Source organism: Lathyrus oleraceus, chromosome 4 (genome assembly GCF_024323335.1).
Source record: "Lathyrus oleraceus cultivar Zhongwan6 chromosome 4, CAAS_Psat_ZW6_1.0, whole genome shotgun sequence".
Lineage (NCBI taxonomy): Eukaryota > Viridiplantae > Streptophyta > Magnoliopsida > Fabales > Fabaceae > Lathyrus > Lathyrus oleraceus.
In genome coordinates, this window is record NC_066582.1 from 380,786,448 (window position 1) to 380,808,571 (window position 22,124).

At 38.8% G+C, this 22,124-nt stretch overlaps 2 protein-coding genes across 2 annotated transcripts; both read left to right on the plus strand.

Annotated features, from left to right (window-relative positions):
* The first annotated feature begins 698 nt into the window (after positions 1-698).
* Positions 699-2,360, plus strand: LOC127137631 (uncharacterized). Its single transcript, XM_051064076.1, has 4 exons — positions 699-947; positions 1,068-1,502; positions 1,701-1,850; positions 1,965-2,360. The coding sequence occupies exons 1-4, from the start codon at positions 699-701 to the stop codon at positions 2,358-2,360; spliced, it is 1,230 nt and encodes a 409-aa protein (XP_050920033.1).
* Positions 2,361-11,797: 9,437 nt separating this feature from the next.
* On the plus strand, positions 11,798-12,852 carry LOC127137632 (uncharacterized). The gene is made up of 4 exons (XM_051064077.1): positions 11,798-12,059; positions 12,105-12,353; positions 12,402-12,533; positions 12,638-12,852. Exons 1-4 carry the CDS (start codon positions 11,798-11,800, stop codon positions 12,850-12,852), a joined length of 858 nt encoding a protein of 285 aa, XP_050920034.1.
* The last annotated feature ends 9,272 nt before the right edge of the window (positions 12,853-22,124 follow it).

The window sequence follows — 22,124 nt, forward strand, 5'->3', positions numbered from 1 at the left end:
ATAGTAGTGCTGTCAAAATAAGAAGTGACCATGGAAAGGAGTTTAAAAATTCCAAGTTTGATGATTTCTACTCATCTGAAGGAATAAGTCATGAGTTGTCCTCACCTATTACTCCTCAGCAAAATGGAGTAGTTGAAAGGAAAAAACAGAACTGTGTATCATTATCCACTACATAAGTTGAGTACATAGCGGCTGGTAGCAGTTGTTCCCAACTGGTATGGATGAAACAGATGCTGACTGAGTACAATGTCACTCAGAATGTCAGGACATTATTCTGTGACAGTCTCAGTGCCATCAACATTTCAAAGAATCCTATCCAACACAGCAGGACCAAACTTATTGACATTAGACATCACTTCATAAGAGATCTGGTAGAAGACAAAGTGATTACCTTGGAACATGTGGCAACTGAACTACAACTTGCTGACATATTTTCAAAGGCTTTGGATGCTACTCAATTTGAATGTTTAAGGGGAAAGTTCAGAATATGTCTTTCTGAGGAATTATAGCAACTAATGATGTTAGGAATTTACTGTTTAATATTTCAAATTATTAAACAATTGAGAGTATGCTCTGATTGGTCAACAAATAATAGCTATTACTCTTGCAACAAGCGTAACCTCTTTCATCGTTTCAACTTTCATTCTCGCAAGCATCCTCTCAGAGAAACTTTTCATTTCGCCTCTAAGATACTCATCATGTCTCAACAATCCAACTCATCTTCTTCCAAGAACATGTCTGGTTCTTCTAGCGCTGAACCAAGCAACCCTAATAGAGAAGATCCTGTTGCTGACTCTGCGAATACCCCACATGCAAGAAGACCTAAAGAAACTGTATCAGGCCTCTCCTCAGCCATCGCTCTTGAGGAACGAACCAAAGAAGGTTCCAGGTATGTTCACAATGCCATTGCCACTATGGTGATTGGAATACTGTCTGGTAATCATAAGGTCCTTAGGGTTTCCATTCCCTTAAACATTATTGAACCTGATAGTGTTACTTATCAAGAAAATACTGAGTCTTTAGGAAAGAATATCTCTGATGATGTTGAGTAAACTGATGCTCATAAGGAGTCTAATGTTGACAAACCCTTAGATAATGTGGCTGGTGAGGAAGTTCATGTCACTCATGATGTCAGTGACAACCCTAACTGTGAGGCTGAAACAGTAGACCTGGAGGAATTTTCTGATAATGAGCTGCTGTCCTCTGTCCTCCCTAGCATAGCCAAAAGGGTTAGGTCTAGGAGAGAAAAGAAAACTATGGCTCAAAGGTTCCCCAGAAAGAAGATTGATGTTCCAACCTCTTCCAAGACAACGGTGGCAGTCGAGAGTTTCCTCAAGAGGAAAGTTCATGGTCCAACCAAATCTTGGAGCAAAGGGGTGCCCAAGAAAAAGAAGACCAAGCATGTTGTTATTGAGTCTGACTCAGATGTTCCGTGTAATGTCTTTGACACTCTGTCAAAGAAGAAGCCAACCACTAGCAAGATTGCAGCTAGTGTCTCTGAGGTACCAATTGACAACATATCTTTTCATTTTGATTCAAGTGTAAATAGGTGGAAATATGTTTATTAGAAGAGGCTGGCTTTGGAAAGGAAATTAGCTCAAAATGTCCTAGACTGTAAGGATATTATGGACCTTATTTAAGAGGCTGGTTTAATGAAGACTGTGACTCAGTTCTCAAAGTGCTATGAGATGTTGGTAAAGGAATTTATTGTTAATTTGTCTGAAGAATATGTTGATGGCAAGTCTAAGGAATTCAGGAAAGTGTATGTGAGAGGCAAGTGTGTAAATTTCTCTCCCTCAGTGATCAACAAGTATTTGGGAAGGCCTGATGTAGCTCAACCTGAGCTTGAGGTGACTGATAACAAAATCTGTCAAGTCATCACTGCTAATCAAGTAAGGAAGTGGCCTCTCAAGGGAAAATTGGTGGCCAGTAAACTGAGTGTCAAGTATGCAATGCTGCACAAGATTGGAGCTACTAATTGGGTGCCCACCAATCATAAATCTACAGTTGCTGTAATGCTTGGAATGTTTATATATGCTGTTGGAACCAAAGCCAATTTTGACTATGGCTCCTATATTTTTGATCAAACCTTGAAGCATGCAGGAAGGTTCAGTGTGAAGGGTCCGATAGCCTTTCCTTTTCTCATCTGTGGTATTGTTTTGAATCAGTTTCCTAACATCTTAACAGAGAATGATTCTGTGAAGAAAAGAGACAGCCCTATGTCCTTCAATCATCAGTTGTTCCTAGGTACCCATGTCCCTGACATTATCATGACAATAGGTGAGACATCACGTGTAAGCAATCAACCAAGTAAAGCTGCTATCATTGCAATGCTCAAAGAAACTTGCAGGGAGTTATAGGCAAGGAAGCTGAACTTGGAAAAATTGATTAGTACTTTGGAGATGACTGAAGGTGATGTGCTTGGTGAAGCTGCTGCTGGTGCAGAAGAAGCTGAAAGACAAGGTGAAGAGGGAGAAGCAGATGCCAGTCCTGATGATGGCACAGATGATGATGTTGACTCTGAGTCAGATGACTAGAATATTTCCTGTGTTTCTGAAATTGGCTTGTAATTTTATTTTATTTTGGGTCTGTAATATTAAGTGTTGCTTTGGCAACATTTTTGACAAAAAAGGGGAGTAACAATTGTACCCCAGGACAACAGACTTTGAAGTTGAAGGTCCTCTAAACAAGAGGTTATGGTGTTGTTATGTTGCTGTTGTTTGAAGTTTAACTTCTATGTTGTTATGTTGCTGCTATTTGAAGTTTAACTTCTATGTTTGCAAAGTGTATTAGCTAATTTGATTCTCTGCTTGGATGTGTGCTTTCTGCTGCTGTGAACTCTGTTGTGATGCCAAGTGTCGCATTACGCGAAAAACCGGCGGGAAACGAAAACAACAAAGCCGCCACCGTGCGTTATTTATCCCAAAAGAGGGAAAGGAAACGCTCGAAGTAAACCTGGAAAAGACATGGTCTCGCGACCAAAGAGAATGGGATCGGGAGTCGGTTATGCAAAGGGAAGGTATTAGCACCCCTACGCATTCGTCGTACTCGACGGGATCCACACACAAAAGGAAGGTAAATGGTTGCTAAAACACTGCTCACAAACAAACAAACACTGGCTGAAAGAGACGCAAGAAAACAAACGAAACTGACTCGGCAGGATATCGCATCTTGGGCCTACGTAGTCTATCAGGCATAGACATCAGAGTCGACGTAGTTCGGACTAGGGGAAAACGTGCTCGCTAGGATGTTGCATCCTATGCATAAGTATCTTCTCGGACTAAAGAAGAATCAGAGCACTCGTAGCTCGGCTAACGCACGCAAGACAAAACAACACAGGAAATTGACTGCCAATCGATGGACTTACGTCAAACTCCACACAAACGCACGCACACTGGAAACCAAATGCCAATCGCTGGACTTACATCGGACTCCAAGCACACAACAAGAGGATACGGAATGCCAATCGCTGGTCTTACATCCATCTCCTACTCACACAAAGACAAAACAAAAAGGGCGCCCGGAGAGATCAGCTCATCTCCTGCCTACGTACCTCATCTGGTATGAGGATCAGGGCGACGTAGTACCCCTACGCCGGGACACAGGACTAGCCTAATCAGATAACAAAGGGAGACACAACTAGGGAGACTACGAATCGAGCCTAGATGTTATCATGCAAATCATCCCTAAGTTAAGGTTGCTATCTAACTTGCACAGGGAGCAAGCTATCCTAAACAGCACAAACAGTCATACAGAAGCACAAAGCAAGCACACACACTATATACAAACAGAGGGGCTCAAACAAGGCTAGGCTTTAGTCAAGGGGTCATGTCAACCTCGACAAACAAGCTACTGTATCAGGGTGATGTTAGCTCTTAACCCTAACATTGAGAGTTAGGGTGAAGCAGATGAATGGGAAGTGAAGATGAGACTTCACAGCTCTTATCCCTGGCCTGGGAGAGCTATAGACAAATGAAGGGTGGGTTCAGAAAGTTGGAACCCTTCTACACTTATGACTGACGCAACTGTACAAGTGTACAAGGATCTTGGGTTAATATCCACAATGCATCAACACAGTGGTGTGAGCAGAGGGATGACTCAACTGAATAGCAGGAGATGGATTGCACATCTCTTGTAGCTGCCAATTGCCTTATCAAAGGTCTTTTCCTGCTTGGGGACAAAGATAAACAATCACAGGCATTGCCTCTTAAGGAGGACTTCAGACAGGTGCCTGGCCAAGTAACAGGCCAGGTCTTCCAGACTACATGGAGTTAGAGTCATTATATCTCAATGCTCAAGCTATCAAGCAAAGCAAAAGCAAGTTCACAAAGGAACTATAGCAACTAAGGTACCTGAAAACAGTCCAACACAATCAGTACACAACCCAAACAAAAATCAACAGACAATGGTCAACAGTTAACTGTACACAGTCAAACAACAATCAAGCAAAGCAATGCACAAAGGTGCAAGCCACAAGGCCTAAGTACAAGTCTCAAAGCCTACAAAACAAACTCAAGGTTATTCATAAACAAGCAATGGACCAACTCCAATTGAGTGCACATCATCAAGTATAAGCAATTGTGCTCTTTGACCTGAAACAAAGCTCAAACATTAAGCACTAACCACTAGGACAAGGCCTAGGGTCAAAATGGGAGCAATAAACCAAAACAGAACATGAAAATTATCAAGAATCAAGATTAATCAATTAGGAACAAAATCCAAAAGATCTCACATTCATATCATGCACCAATTTCATTTCATAAAGCATTTAGTGCAAAGCATGCAATTTGAAGCTCATAGAAGCAAACAGAATGATTCAATCCACATCAACTCAAAAACTATTCATTAAATCCCAAGAAAAATCATGTCTAAACATCATCCATCAATTGATCATCATACCAAAATTCAAGTCATTTGGATAAGTGGAAGCATGTCAAATAAATTCCCTAAGTCAAAGCATGCTCAAACAAGCTCAAACAAGGCACAAAACCATACATCAACTTCAAGCAAGCATAAAACAGAATTCAAACATGATATGGACATCAAACCAAAGCCAAGACAAACTTCAAGGTGTCTAGAATACATGTGTAAAATTTCAGGTCCATCCATAAAAAAAATTCAAGAATTTCACAAATCAAAGAAGTTCATGACTCTCAAAAAGTCCACAAATGGTCAAACAGAAGAGAAATTCTCAAACAAATTGGAAATGCACTCAAAAATTCTACAAAAATGCATACTCAAACCTAGCATCCAGAAGTATCATCATGCAAAAATTCAGGTTAATTGGCATAGAATTGGCATGGCAAATAAAATCAGAAAGTCAAGCAACCCAAGGTGTGACAGACATTGTCACACCTTCATTCATCATAGCATATCTCCACAACCAGAAATGATAAAATCACAAACTCTATACCAAAAAATCCCTAAAGGTGTCTAGATTAAGCATGAAAATTTTCAGCTCCATTGGATTAAGCATCATCATTTTACACTCAAAATGGCAAGCAGGGTGCAACAAAACACATGTATGAACAAACCCTAGGCGACATTAAAAACCACACGTGCACAATTTCTGGAAAAAATATCATTAAATTCTAGAGATCATGATGAAAACAATGGAAAAAATCTCATCTCATTTGGACAAATATTTTTGGAATTATGAATTTTTTAATGTGGAGAAAAAATAAAAAATGCATGTGAAGGCATATGAACATGTAAGACATAAATGGAAATAATGCAAAAACCACAATAGAAAGAAGCTTTGGCCTGGAATCGAACCGTGTTCGAATTTGAATCAAGGCGCCAAGTAAAACGCTGCGTTTCATTTAAATGAAACGCTGGCCAATCAGAAACAGGCATCTGGACCAATACATGGCGGTAAACACAAAATTACATGCAGAGCGCGCAAATGAAGATCTAACATGCTTCTGGACTCAAAACCCTAGCGTGTTCATAGTGTTCTTCATCAAAATTCCAGGCGATGAACAAATGTTTCAGAAATCAACAAACAATACACCAATAGATTCGTCTCAGCATGCACATCAATAATCTAACATCAATTCAACCTAAATCTCAACAACATGTCCAGATCGAGCAAGATAAGTTTCAGTCATCAATCTTATAATCATCATATCTTTCTTAATTCTCAATGAAAATCAAAAGTACAAAGCTCAGCCTATTCTACATTCAAAGATCTATCAAAAGCATATCACGATTTCATGAATTGCAAGATTCGAATTCCAACCTGAATTGCAGTGCCGAAGTGGATTCAGTGTTTTCAAGCTTGGTGAAGTCAAAACAGATGCTCTGCAACTTTTGAATAGATGTATGGATGATGGATTGTAGCTCAATTGCACCGGATCTTGCTCAAATCTACAGCTGCCATGGATGATGCTAGCTTCAACAGTTCATGGTTCTGCTCGAATATCTCTTGATCCTGCTTCAATCCAGCTCCAAAACGCTTGTGGATGATGGAACAATCAAAGACCAGGTAAGGTTTGTGAAGAAACTCGAAGGAAAATTGAGAGAATTCAAATGGAGAAAATTGTGCAAAAATCTAGATCTGAAAAATTCTGAACCCTTAATCCATTTTCTGTTAGGCTTATGCTTATATATGATGGATTAATGAAGTGGTTAATCACACTTAGCCAAAAGCAATGGTAATTAGTGAAATGTAAGTGTAATGGCCAATTTGCCCCATGCACCCTCATGCATGCTAAATGTTGCTTCAGTACACGTTTTATGAACCAAACACACTCCAAATGCTGTTTAAGACCAAATGCAATTGATTGGAAGTGTGGAAAATGCTTACTTTTCAAATTGCACTTTTTCCCTCCAAATTCAAATTCAATTCTCATGGAAAATGCAATATTTTTGTGATGAGATTTGATGAATGGTAATGCATGAATTGGATAGAAGATATCAAAAGAAAGATGTTCCAAAAAGAACCACATGATTTGGCCATTTGGTTCAAAAGTTATGCCTTCTTGAACTTCAAAATCCATTGACAATGATTTGATCATAATGTTTCAACCACACATGAGAAATTCGTGTTCTTGGACTTTTTGGAAAGGTGAGAGCAAGATCTTCAACTTTCATGTTGGGAAAAATTTCATTTGAGGCCTTCTTGGACATGTAATCTTGAGGAGAAGACATTTCCATTTTTGGCAGTTTGAAATTACAGGTCACTTACTATTTTTGGAAACTTTTCATCTGACCTCAAATTCTTCAATGTTGATCTTTGAAATGTCAAATTAGACTTGTATGGACATGAATGAGGCCTCTCAAACCATCTCCCACCTTCAAATCCATGATTTCATGCACAATTGACCATAGTTGACTTTCTAGGGTTTCAGATGCATTGTGCAATGACTGATGAGCTTTGAACATCCAATCTTTGGCCAAACCACTTCAAAATGATCCCTAGGTCATATGAAATCAATGAACCAACCCTAGGGTTTTGCCTCAATAGGAAATGCACTTGCTTGCTTGCTTGACTGGATCTCCTGACCAGTCTTGACTGATGAACTTGCACTAGGTCAAAGGGACAATGCAATGCTATGTAGTGGACCATGTAATGTTAATGACCTAACATGAAAATGAATGTACAAAATGGGAGGTGCAAATTTGAGGTGCTACACCAAGTTGTTTTAGCCAAAAATTTGCCAAAGGGGGAGAGTGTAGATGTTTTTGATTGGCTGCATTTTGTGTTAAAACACTTACTGTACTTAGATGTCTTGACGGATGTCATGACATGCTTAAGTAGTATGCTGCAGGATTAGCTAATACAGGTTTCACTGGATGTCAAACTCAATGTTATGACATTCATTTCTGACAGCAGATGCTAAAGTATAGGCTAGTTAGTTTTTCTGTTATGTTTCAGTATTTATCTCAGGTTGATTTTCAGGAAACTAATAGCTGTGCTAAAATTAAGAGACCTAGTATATAACCTACTTTTGTGAATGTCAAACTGAATGTTATGACATTCATCCCTGACAGCAGATGCTAAAGTAGAGGCTAGTTAGGTTTTCTGTTATATTTTAGTATTTATCTCAGGCTGTTTTTCAGGAAACTAACAGCTGAGCTAAAATTAAGAGACCTAACATTTAGCCTATTTGTTAGCACCCTAATGTGTGGAAATTAGGTTAACATGCTTAACCTTAATTCTAGGAAATTCAAGTACAAGGCCTAAGTATTGCATTATAAAAGGATGGCAATCCTACTTTCAGCAAGTGAAGAAGGTTCGAAGCGTGAAGAATTAAATATATCATTATATATCCTTGTTGTACTTTTATTGTGTCTTGAATTAGGTTTTACTTGTGAGCCAAGAAATTATCACCTAGATGATTGCATTGGACTAGGGTGTTTATTGAGTTGTAATTGTTGTGTCACTCTAAGCTTTTAAGCGTGAGTGTTGTGTTTCTTGATTAAAGCTTTTAAGCACAATCAAGAGTTGTTTGAAGCATATCTTCACCACTGACTTTATAATTATTAAAGGTTGTAATCACTGCTGTGATTGAGGGGGAGTGAGTAGGTACTCAGGTCTTAGTTTAGATTGAAATTGCATTGGGTAGGTCTTAAGTGATAGGATTAAACTGGTGGTTTAAGTCCTGAATTAATACCTCTTATAGTGGATTTCCTCCCTGGCTTGGTAGCCCCCAGACATAGGTGTGTTTGTCACCGAACTGGGTAAACAATTCTCTGTGTTATTTACTGCCTTTTACATTTACTTTCTGCATACATTACCAGTCTGAGCAGAATTGGATGTCATAACATCCAGTGTGACATCGATAGTCTGGTACTAGAATTTCAAAAGGTATGCTTATGTTATGGTGGACGATTTCTCCAGATATACCTGGGTGAATTTTATAAGGGAAAAATCTGATGTGTTTGATGTGTTCAAATACCTTTGCTAAAGACTTCAAAGAGAAAGAGAGAGCCATGTTATCAGAATCAGAAGTGATCATGGGAAAGAGTTTGAGAACAATAAATTTGCTGAATTCTGTTCATCTGAAGGGATTGGTCATGAGTTCTCTTCTCCCATTACCCCTCAGCAAAATGTTGTGGTGGAAAGGAAAAATAGAACTCTCCAAGAATCTGCTAGAGCTATGATTCATGCTAAGAAGTTTCCTTACCACTTCTGGGCCGAAGCTATGAACACGGCCTCTTATGTTCACAAAATAGTAACCTTGAGAAAAGGGACCTCAACTACTTTATATGAAGTCTGGAAGGGAAGAAGACCTACTGTCAAATACTTCTATGTGTTTGGGAGTCAATGCTATATCCTGGCTGATCGTGAACAAAGAAGAAAAGTGGACCCCAAGAGTGATGAAGGAATATTTTTGGCTACTCAACAAATAACAGAGCCTTTAGAGTCTTTAATTCCAGAACAAAAGTTATGATGGAATCTATCAATGTTGTTGTTGATGATCAAGAGACTAATGTCATAGACGATGCTGAAACATTTCTGAATGATGCCCCAGCTGAACTCCTGGACAAAAGTAGTGACAGTGAGTCCACTCAAGATGAACCTGAAGATGATCAAGTAAATAAGGGACCCTCTATCAGAATTTAGAAGGATCATCCTAAAGATCTCATTATAGGAGACCCAAATAAAGGGGTCACCACTAGATCAAGGGAAATGATCTCACATGCCTATTTTGTGTCCAAGATTGAGCCTAAGAATGTTAAAGAAGCCTTAACTGATGAATTCTGGATCAATGCCATGCAGGAAGAGTTAGGCCAATTCAAGAGAAATGAAGTATGGGAATTGGTTCCAAGACCTGAAGGAATAAAGGTTATTGGAACAAAGTGGGTTTACAAGAATAAATCTGATGAAAAAGGTGTGGTTACTAGAAATAAAGAAAGATTGGTAGCACAAGGATACACTCAAGTTGAAGGAGTTGACTTTGATGAAACATTTACTCATGTAGCTCGCTTGGAGTCCATTAGACTATTGCTAGGAGTGGCATGTATTCTGAAGTTTAAACTTTTCCAAATGGATGTGAAAAGTGCCTTCTTAAATGGCTACTTGAATGAGGAAGTATATGTTGAACAACCAAAGGGATTCACAGACCCAAATCTTCCAAAGCATGTGTATAAGTTGAGGAAGCTCTTTATGGGTTGAAACAAGCTCCTAGAGCTTGGTATGAGAGACTCACAGTGTTTCTCATTGACAATGGATACAGAAAGGGAGGCATTGATAAGACTTTATTTGTCAAAGATGAAGGAGGAAAACTCATGGGTGCTCAGATCTATGTGGATGATATTGTGTTTGGTGGGATGTCAAGTAAAATGGTTCAACATTTTGTTGAGCAAATGCAGTCTGAATTTGAAATGAGCCTTGTTGGGGAACTAACCTATTTTCTTGGCGGCAAGTCAAGCAAATGGAATATTCTATCTTTCTATCTCAAAGTAAATATGCCAAGAATATTGTTAAGAAGTTTGGCATGGAGAATGCAAGCCACAAGAGGACACATGTTCCTACTCATCTGAAAATGTCTAAAGATGAAAATGGTGTCAATGTGGACCAAAGTCTCTACAGAAGCATGATAGGGAGTCTGCTATATCTTACAACAAGTAGACCTGACATTGCTTTTGTTGTAGGTGTTTGTGTTAGATATCAAACTGAACCAAAGGTGAGACATATAAACCAAGTGAAAAGGATCCTGAAATATGTCAATGGCACTTGTGACTATGGGATGCTATACACTCATGGATCTGAATCTGTGTTGTCTGGATATTGTGATGCTGATTGGGCTGGAAGTGCTAATGATAGGAAAAGCACATCAGGAGGATGCTTCTTCTTGGGGAACAATTTAATATCATGGTTCAGTAAGAAGCAAAATTGTGTTTCTCTGTCTACTGCTGAAGCTGAATACATAGCGGCTGGAAGTAGTTGTTCTCAACTGGTGTGGATGAAACAAATGTTGACTGAATACAATGTCTCACAGGATGTCATGACATTATACTGTGACAACCTGAGTGCCATAAACATCTCAAAGAATCCTATTCATCACATTAGGACCAAACATATTGATATACGCCACCATTTTATTAGAGAACTTGTGGAGGATAAGATTGTAGTCTTAGAGCATGTTGCTACTGAGATGCAGTTAGTTGATATTTTTACAAAGGCTTTGGATGCAAATCAGTTTGAAGTCCTGAGAGGAAAATTAGGGATTTGCATTTATGAAGACTTGTAGCAATTAATTTGGAGTGGAAAAAGTAAGCAAATTAGTGTCTATGTGGCTAAAATAAAGCACCCCCATTATGTTAAAGCATCACCTTGTTTTGGAAATACCATCTATTCCGTCTTCACACGCTACCCCCATAACCTCACTACCTACTCCAACTCTTCCATCTTCCTGCTCCTTCTTCATAAACCTCTGCTAGGGAAACTATACTTTATCCAGACAAACTCCAAAATGTCACAACATCAAGACACATCTGCTTCTAAAAATACTAAGTCAACTCAAAATGTTATTGCTCCTCCCATGGGCATTCCCGATGATGAGATTCTGGATATTGTTCCTCTCTCTGTTATTCCCTTGCGAGGCCATTGATTTGAACCAACCCATTGATGCCTCAGCTTCTGCATGCTCCAATCAAGGTAACTCCTCTAGTATTCCCTCTGGTTCAACTCCTGCCACTAATTCTAAGGAAGATATATACCACACTGATCGTGTTATAAGAAACCTAGTCACTAGAACCCTTAATGAAGGACACTCTGTAAAGGGAGTTTCTACTCCCCTGTCTCAAATGTACCCCTCTCCTGAGGTTGAACAACATAGTGAGAAGGATGACGATTCCTCCAGTTCTGAAGGATGGAGTTGCGAAGTGGAAATTTGTGATTCAAAGAAGGGTGGTTGTGGAAAGGGAGTTGGGAAAAGATGTTGTTGATGTCAAGGAGGCCATGGACCTGATAAAAGTTGTTGGGTTGTTGAAGATTGTTGTTGGGTTCTCTCAATGCTATGAAGGTTTAGTGAAGGAATTTATTATTAACATTCCTGAGGATATTTTTGATAAGAATAGCAAGGAATTCTGCAAGGTGTATGTGAGGGGTAAGTGTATATCATTTTCTCCTACTATTATTAATAATTTTCTAGGAAGAGATAATGAGGGTGCTGGAGAACTAGAAGTTCCAGACAATCAGGTCTGTAGGGAGATCACAGCTAGGCAGGTGAATGTTTGGCCTGTTAAAAAGCATCTTTCTGTTGGGAAGTTGACTATCAAGTATGCTATCTTGCACAAAATACGAGCTGCTAATTGGGTCCCTACCAACCATATCTCCACCATTGCTAATACCCTTGGAAGGTTTATTTTTGTTGTTGGAACAAAAGTAAAATTTGACTATGGTAGATTTATGTTTGAATAAATCATAAAGCATGCATCTACTAATACAGTTAAGATGCCTATTGCCTTTCTCTCTATGATCTCTGGAATTATCTTGACTGAACACCCTGGTATTCTGTGCTCTAATGACTTACCTAGTAGAAGAAAACCTGCTCTATTTGTGCACTATAAACTATTTGAAGGTAGTCATGTCGAGGATATTGTCATGACATCAGCCATGAAAAGGCCAACCTCAAAAGTTGAACTATTGTCGAGCTTAAGGAGACATGCAAAGAGCTATGTGAAGGGATAAGGATAGCCACAGCTAGAAAACAATCGTTGGAAGCCTTGATTGCAAGCTTGGAACAGGCTGAAGGTGAAAATATTGATCATGCTAATGTCAGTCATGAAGAAAAAGCTGGAGCCCACACCTCTAGTGAGAGGTCTGCTAACCATGATGATACATGTGGCAATTCTGATTCTGGTGCTGATGAAACTGCAAGTTCTAGCTCTACTGAGTAGCTCCTTTGACTTTGATCCCTATTGATGTGATGGTTTTTTTGCTATGGTGGATTTTCTTGTTTTTGGCAATTCTGTGTTGCTGTTTTGCTGCTTTGTTGGTTTGTATCTCAGCTTGCTTACAGTTGGTTATGTACTTGGTTTTGTAACCCTTTAACTTTGGACTAAATAGACATTCATTTTGCCTCTTTGGTCTTTTTTGACTAAAAAGGGGGAGAAGTAGCTATAGCTATAGATGATGTTTGTCTGATACAAAGAGGGAGAACTTTCTGGTGTGTATTCGTTTGGCACAGGGGGAGGATTATGTGTTTTGTATGTTTGAAGCAGGTTGTTGCTTGGTGTGGACTAGCTGAAGGGGGAGATAGTGTGATCTGAGTACAAGCGCTTGTGTGTTTACTAGTTGTTATTTTTGCTAGTAATGTGTGTATGTTTACTTCTGCTGCTGAACTGATACTTTGATTGATTACTGTGAACGTGAGATCTGTTGTTTGTTTTAGCCAAAATTTGCCAAAGGGGGAGTTTGTTGGTTCTATGTATTGGCATAAATTTTGGTAAAACTTAGTGTTATCACAACATGTCACGCCTGTTCTCTTGACGTGTGATATCATCTTCCCGCAGGATGTCTAATATCGTTGTGCAGGATGTATTCAAGATGTTAGACCCGATGTTAAGACATGTGCATACAGAATATTCAGTCTGAATGTTATGTGTTTTGTTATTGCACTTTTCATGCAAGTCTTTGTGTGCTCATGTGGAGATTGCATGCGTTACTAAAGGAGTAATTAATGCCAAAATATTATGTTTCCCAAAGAGGAATGATTTGTTACTAATTCCTAGGGAATACACGTTAGATAGGATTAGGGTTACATGTTGCCCAGGCTAATTCAGAAAGCTTATATTTAAAGACCATGTAACCCTGTGTAATTTAAAAAAAATACAAACATTGAAGTGAGTGAGTATTAGGGGTTTAGCCTAATGTACGTTTGTGCTTTGTGATCCATTCATTCATCTTGTTGATGTGTGAATTGGACTGAGTTTTCAGTTGTAATTTTGTCCACTCTAAGCTTTGAAGTACGGGTGTATTTGTTTACTTGATTGAAGCTTTTAAGCAAGATCAAGTATGTGTCCTTGAAGTGTGTCTTCTTTCTTTGTAGAATTTGTTCTAATATCACTACTGTGATTGAGGGGGAGTGAGTAAGGTCTCATATCTAAGAGTTCTTAGATAGAAGTCACACGGGTAGAGATTAGGTGAAAAAAATATAACTTGAAGTTGTTTACTGAGAGTCTTTGAACTAATTATGTTTAGTCGATTTCCTTCCTGGCTTGGTATCCCCCAGACGTAGGTGTGTTCGCATCGAACTGGGTTAACAATTGCTTGTGTCGCTGATTCAATTGTTTCTCTGTATTTATCCTGTTTATATTTCACTTGTTGTTCAGATATTAGTGTTGTGACATTACCTTCGACATCTCATATGTGATACCAGAATTTCAATAAATTTTAAAGAAAGTATGTGAACAAATAATGAAATATATATATATATATATATATATATATATATATAGAGAGAGAGAGAGAGAGAGAGAGAACATACAAGGATTTTTTTAGGCAATTCCCTAATTGTCCTCACTATGTGTACGTCTGCCCCCAATTCCAAACGAAATTGAGATATTCAATAATCTTTTAAAAATGTTGAATACAAGAGAGAAATAGAATTTCAAACCCCCAAATCCCAAATTTGATGTTCATTCTATCTTTTTCTCTTCCCTTGATCTTAAGAAAATTAAAGTGTCCCAAGATTTCAAATTTGATCTTTCGGTTCCGCTGCTTCTTTGAAAAAAACTCCTTTCTTCAAAGTTTTCATTTGGCTGAATCCTAGTTGCAAAATCTTGTTCCAAAAACCCCATATAACACTTGATATTTTAGGGAAAACCCCATTTGGTTTTAACAATGAAACCCCCAAAGTAGTCTCAACCCAATTTGATTTTATAAATCCTAAATTAGACCTTATCAAACTTGTATCTAGATGGCACCCAAAAAAATGGTTATGCATAGAAAAAGGTTGAATATGATGAGTATTTCTTTTTATATTCTTTGGTTTTAATGTTTGAAAATGATTTATGAATGTTGAAAAAGCAGTTAGTTATTAGGTTATTAATGTTTAATTCAGTTAGGGTGAAATGTAATCAATTTCTGCAATTATTTTTGAAATATTAATTGTTAAGATTGAAAGTTAAACGGTGAGCTGTTAGTTAGTTTTGGATGTCCATCATAACCTTAGCATCGAGCTCTGTTATATCCCTTATATTTGTGAAGCATGGTTCAACTGCTAAGCATTGCTATGAATGGTTAGTTAATGAAATAATTGAATGGAATGTTGTATGTAATATCATATTATTATTGATTTGTTGCAACTCCTCATGCTTTCTGCTCAAAGCATGGAAACACTCTTCCCACATATGCTTCTCTTGCTTCATATTGGCGAGCGCGTCTTCCAACTCCTCTACATCTTGGTTAGGGAGATTCAATGGCTCAACCACAACCACAAACATAGGTTTTTCACAAGCATAAGGCATCTTCAACTCCAAAGCTCTATTCTTCACCCAAAGAGTATTGTTGATTCCAAGTGTTGGCAGCAATTTTGGTAAAACAAAGAGTGTTCACAAGATGTTATGTATGATGTCTTAACATGAGATATCCTATGTACCTGCTGGAGTTCAAGAACATGTTTAGGCAGGATTGTTTCAGAATGCCACATACAATGCCATGGCTTCTGATATTGGATGTACCTGCTGGAGCTTAAATGAAAGACATGTTCATGCAGGATTGTTTCAGATGACATACACAAGGTCATGACATCTGATATGGTTGTACCTGCTAGAAGTTATAAAAGGAATTATTGGATTATGCAGGATTTTTCCAGGATGTCAGACCCGATGTCATGACATCCTGTACACAGAACATTCAATATGAATGTTTGGTGTGTTGTGATTGCACAATTAATGGCAATCTTTGTATGATTGAAGATCTGATTAGCTGGCGCATTCAATCATGGATTACAACCAGATTTACTTATTTTCTAAGGAGATCTAACCAGCTGTTATGAAAAGATTTGATTGGAAAATAGATTTAGGGTTTTCAAGATGTCCAAGCCCAGCTGGATGCTTCTATAAAAAGGGACTTAGAAAACCTGTTTGAACACACAACGAATACTAAGCGAAATATAGAGAGAGAGCTAAGGTTTGTGTCTGTTTAGTCGTGAGACTTGTAAGTCATTCAAGTCATCCATTGATGATTGATATGGACTGATTTGTGGTTGCCATTTGTCACTCTAAAGCTGTTAAGCAAGAGTGTGTGTCTTCTTGATCAAAGCTGTGAAGCAAGATCAAGAGTGTGTCTTCTTGATTGAAACTGTGAAGTAAAATAAAGAGTGTGTAATTGAAAAGTGTTTTCTTTTCTCAAGGGATTGTTGTTTAAGATCACAGGTGTGATTGTAGGGAAGTGAGTGGGTTCTCAAATCTAAGAGTGCTTAGGTATAAATTTCACGGGTAGAGATTAGGTGAGAAAGACTGTAACTTGTTGAAGTGTACGGAGAGTCTTTGAACTAATTCTATTTTAGTGAATTTCCTTCCTGGCTTGGTAGCCCCCGGACGTAGGTGAGTTGCACCGAACTGGGTTAACAATTGCTTGTGTCATTTGCTTTACCATTCTGTATCTTTATCCTATTGTGTGTTAACAGATATTAGTGTCGTGACATTACCTTCGACATCTTATATATGATACCAGAATTTCAATTGGTATCAGAGCAGGCATCCTGCTCTGGTTCTGGATGAGATCTAGGGACAATACTTTCTGGTAAAATGGAGAGAGATGGAGGATCTGTTCATAGGCCACCAATTTTGGATGGTTCTAAATATGACTATTGGAAACCTCGAATGGTAGCTTTTCTAAAATCTCTTGATAACACGGCTTGGAAAGCTGTGTTAACAGGTTGGGTGCATCCTATCATTACTAAAGAAGGAGAAGCCACTACTGAGAAGAAGCCTGAAGAACAATGGTCCAAGGAGGAGGATGATCTAGCCCTTGGAAATTCTAAAGCATTGAATGCCATCTTCAATGGAGTGGACAAGAACATCTTCAGATTAGTAAACACCTGTGAAGTAGCTAAAGATGCTTGGGACATTCTCAAAACCACTCATGAAGGCACCTATTTGAGATGGGAATATGTGATGGAGCTGAAAAGAAAGCCAAAAGCATAGCATTTATGTCAAACACTGAAGAGGAAGATGAGGAAGGTGGTCAGGATATTGATGAAGATCTGGCAAATGAGATAGCAATGCTGGGAAGACAGTTCAACAGACCGATGAAAAAGGTAGATGTGAGAGCAAAGGGCAATGTCAAGAACATCACATCTGACATCAGTAAATCCAACAACTTTGGTACGAAAACAAAGTCTGAAGAAAAGCCCAAAGAGGTTCAGTGCTATGAGTGTAATGGGTATGGTCATATTAAAACTGAATGTGGGACCTATCTCAAGAAACAAAAGAGGAGTCTTGTGGCCTCTTGGTCTGATGGAAGTGAAACAGAAGAAGCTACAAACCATGTGACTGCATTGACAGGAAGATGGGGGTCTGAAGAAGAGTCAATTGATGATGAAAGAACCTTTGAAGAGCTGGCCACTACCTACAAAGAGTTGTGCCACAGAAGTGCAGGAATGTGCAGACAAGTTGAAAGCCAGAAGAAAGTGATAGCTCAGCTGGAAAATGAAAAGGAAGAGTTTGTGGGAACCATCTTAAAATTGAAGACTGAAGCTGTATTCTTGAATTCCAAACTAGATGAGACGACTAAGTATGTAAGAATGCTTAACAATGGATCTGCCATCTTAGACAAGATTCTCCAGACTGGCCAAATAACAGGAAACAAATCTGGCATTGGATTCATGGCTGAGTGCAGTTACACTAGTTACAAACCAAAATCCAAACCTAAGTGCAGCCATGTTAAAAGCAAACCTGAGATGTCACAACAGCAGAAAGGGAAGCATAAAAAATGGAAATGCCAATTCTGTGGAAAATTTGGCCACCTGAATCCCTTCTGTTATAAGCTATTGGGCTATCCTAGACCTGTTCAGTCTCAATACTAATCCAGGTCCAAGCATCACAAGACTGTCAACAAAAAGAAATGGGTTCCTAAGACAAAGGTCACAAGTCTAATAGCTCACACTTCCCTCAGAGTTTCAGCCAAAGAAGATTGGTATTTTGACAGTGGTTGCTCCAGACATATGACTGGGAACAAAAATCTGCTAACTGAACTTCATCCTCATGCCATGAGTTATGTTACCTATGGTGATGGTGCAAAGGGTGAAATCAAGGGAATGGGTAGGCTGGATTGCCCTGGAGTTCTTGACCTTGATGATGTCCTACTTGTTAAGGGATTAACTGGTAATCTTATAAGCATCAGTCAACTATGTGATCAAGGTCTGAATGTAAACTTCACCAGAACTGAATGTCTGATTACTAACAAAGGAAATGAAGTAATCATGAAGGGAGTTAGGTCCAAAGACAACTGCTACATGTGGAGCTCACAAGAAACTTGATACTCTTCAATGTGTACCTTAGCCAAAGAAGAAGAAGTGAAGATATGGCATCAAAGATTGGGTCACCTACACCTTAAAGGTATGAAGAGGATCATATCAAGTGAAGTTGTTAGAGGAATTCCCAACTTAAAGATTGATGAGGGAAAAATCTGTGGAGAATGTCAGATTGGAAAGCAAACAAGGATGTCACACCAGAGGCTCAGACATGACCCAACTACCAAAGTCTTGGAACTCCTTCATATGGACTTGATGGGACCCATGCAAGTAGAAAGCCTTGGTGGGAAGAAATATGCATATGTGATGGTGGATGATTTCTCCAGATACACCTGGATCAATTTTATAAGAGAAAAATCTGATGTATTTGAAGTCTTTAAGAAGCTTTGTCTGAACCTTCAAAGGGAAAAAGAAAGTCCTGTTGTCAAAATTAGAAGTGATCATGGGAAGGAGTTTGAGAACAGCACATTTGCTGAATTCTGCTCTTCAGAAGGAATTCATCATGAGTTCTCATCTCCCATCACTCCCCAGCAAAATGGTGTGGTGGAAAGAAAAAATAGGACTCTTCAAGAATCAGCCAGAGCTATGATTCATGCTAAGAAATTACCCTATCATTTTTGGGCTGAAGCCATGAACACAGCCTGCTATGTTCACAACAGAGTGGCATTAAAGAAAGGGACCCCCACAACCCTTTATGAAGTCTCGAGAGGAAGAAAACCTACAGTCAAATACTTCCATGTATTGGCTAGCAAATGCTATATCCTGGCTGATCGTGAGCAAAGAAGGAAGATGGATCCCAAAAGTGATGAAGGAATATTTCTGGGTTATTCAACAAACAGCAAAGCTTACAGGGACTTTAATTCCAGAACTAATGTATTGATGGAATCCATTAATGTTGTGGTTGATGACCAACAGGCAAATGTCACAGACGATGTCGAGACATCTCTGAATGATTCTCCAGCTGACTTCTCAGACAAAAATAAGGAAGAAGAACCTCCTCAAGCTGAACCTGAAGATGACAAAATCAACAAGGGACCCTCTATCAGAATTCAGAAGGATCATCCCAAAGATTTTATCATAGGAGATCCAGATAAAGGAGTCACTACTAGATCAAGGGAAGTGATCTCACATGGCTGCTTTGTGTCAAAGATTGAACCCAGAAATACCAAGGAAGCCTTGACTGATGAGTTTTGGATCAATGCCATGCAAGAGGAGTTAGGCCAGTTCAAGAGGAATGAAGTATGGAAATTGGTTCCTAGACCTGAAGGAGTAAATGTCATAGGAACAAAGTGGGTATATAAGAATAAATCTGATGAACAAGGGGTTGTTACTAAAAACAAAGCTAGATTAGTACCTCAAGGATATACTCAAGTTGAAGGAGTAGACTTTGATGAAACATTTGCTCCTGTAGCTCGCCTTGAGTCCATTAGACTATTGCTTGGAGTGGCATGTATTCTGAAATTCAAACTGTTTCAAATGGATGTAAAAAGTGCCTTCCTGAATGGCTACTTAAATGAAGAAGTATATGTTGAACAGCCTAAAGGATTCACAGATCCAAATCTTCCATAACATGTGTACAGATTGAAGAAAGCCCTCTATGGGCTGAAGCAAGCTCCCAGGGCTTGGTATGAGAGACTCACAGTGTTCCTCACTGACAATGGATATAGGAAAGGAGGTATTGACAAAACTCTGTTTGTGAAGAATGAAGGAAGAAAGCTCATGGTGGCACAAATATATGTAGATGACATTGTATTTGGTGGGATGTCAGAACAGATGGTTGAACATTTTGTTAGACAAATGCAATCTGAGTTTGAGATGAGCCTTGTTGGAGAACTGACCTACTTTCTTAGGCTACAAGTCAAACAGATGGAAGACTCTATCTTTCTATCTCAAAGCAAGTATGCCAAGAACATTGTGAAGAAGTTTGGCATGGAAAATGCAAGCCATAAAAGGAAACCTGCTCCTACTCATGTGAAAATCTCCAAAGACGAAAATGGTGTCAGTGTTGGTAAGAGTCTATACAGAAGCATGATAGGTAGTCTGCTATATCTCACAGCAAGCAGACCTGACATTGCATTTGCTGTAGGTGTTTATGCTAGGTATCAAGCTGAACCAAAAGTCGATCACATAAACCAAGTGAAGAGAATACTGAAATATGTCAATGGCACCAGTGACTATGGGATGTTGTATACTCATGGATCTGGATCCATGTTGACTGGTTACTGTGATGCTGACTGGGCTGGAAGTGCTGATGATAGGAAAAGCACATCTGGAGGATGCTTCTTTTTGGGGAACATTCTGATTTCATGGTTCAGCAAGAAACAAAACTGTGTATCTCTATCCACTACTGAAGCTGAATACATAGCAGCTGGGAGTAGCTGTTCTCAACTGGTCTGGATGAAGCAGATGTTGTTTGAATACAATGTCACACAAGAAGTCATGACATTATACTGTGATAACTTGAGTGCCATAAATATTTCCAAAAATCCTTTTCAACATAGCAGGACAAAGCACATTGACATTCATCATCACTTCATGAGAGAACTTGTAGAAGAGAAGATCATAACTCTGGAGCCTGTTACTACTGAAGAGCAATTAGAAGAAATTTTCCCTAAAGCTTTGGATGCCAATCAGTTTGAATGTTTAAGGGGGAAGTTGGTGATCTGTGTTCAGGAGAACCTATAACAAGTAAAGGAGTTTGTGGTTATCTCAAAGGATATTTCTGACTGGGTAAAGTGTGATGTGGCGAAGACTAGACTGTGTGGCTGGAAGCTATTCTAATGCTGATGTTTGGAAGACTGAAGTTTTATTGTTTTTGAAAAAGGTCACCTTTGGTCAATTTTGACTAAAAAGGGGGAGAAGTGTTGATATGGAAGTTGTTGTGGAAGTTGTGAGATGTTTATAGCTGGAGGACAGCTATTATTGAAGGAAGTGCACAGGTGTTAAAACAGAATGTTGTTTACAGATGTCAAAGAGGATGTCTGATATGGTGCACAAGTGTTGATGTTGAAGCAGATGTCAGAATGACATTCTGGCTGGTACAGGTGCTGGAGTTACAGTAGCTGTTATGTTCATGGAGACTGTTTGTTGTGTGCACGGATATAGGGGGAGAAGGAGTACCCTTGTGCATTTGTGTGTCTTACTAGTTGCATCCATAACTAGTAATTCTGTTTTTGTTGCACAAATTTAGGGGGAGGAGAAGTACCCTTGTGCATGTGTGTATTACTAGTAGCTATATCTAGTAATTGTATTTACTTCTGCTGCTATTTAAACTACTGTTATGTTTAACTGCTGATAGTTTACCTTGTGAACAAAAAGGACAGATATATGTTTTAGCCAAAATTTGCCAAAGGGGGAGTTTGTTGATTCCAAGTGTTGGCAGCAATTTTGGTAAAACAAAGAGTGTTCACAAGATGTTATGTGTGATGTCTTAACATGAGATATCATATGTACCTGTTGGAGTTCAAGAACATGTTCAGGTAGGATTGTTTCAGAATGCCACATACAATACCATGGCTTCTGATATTGGATGTACCTGCTGGAGCTTAAATGAAAGACATGTTCATGCAGGATTGTTTTAGATGACATACACAAGGTCATGACATCTGATATGGTTGTATCTGCTAGAAGTTATAAAAGGAATTATTGGATTATGCAGGACTGTTCCAGGATGTCAGACCCGATGTCATG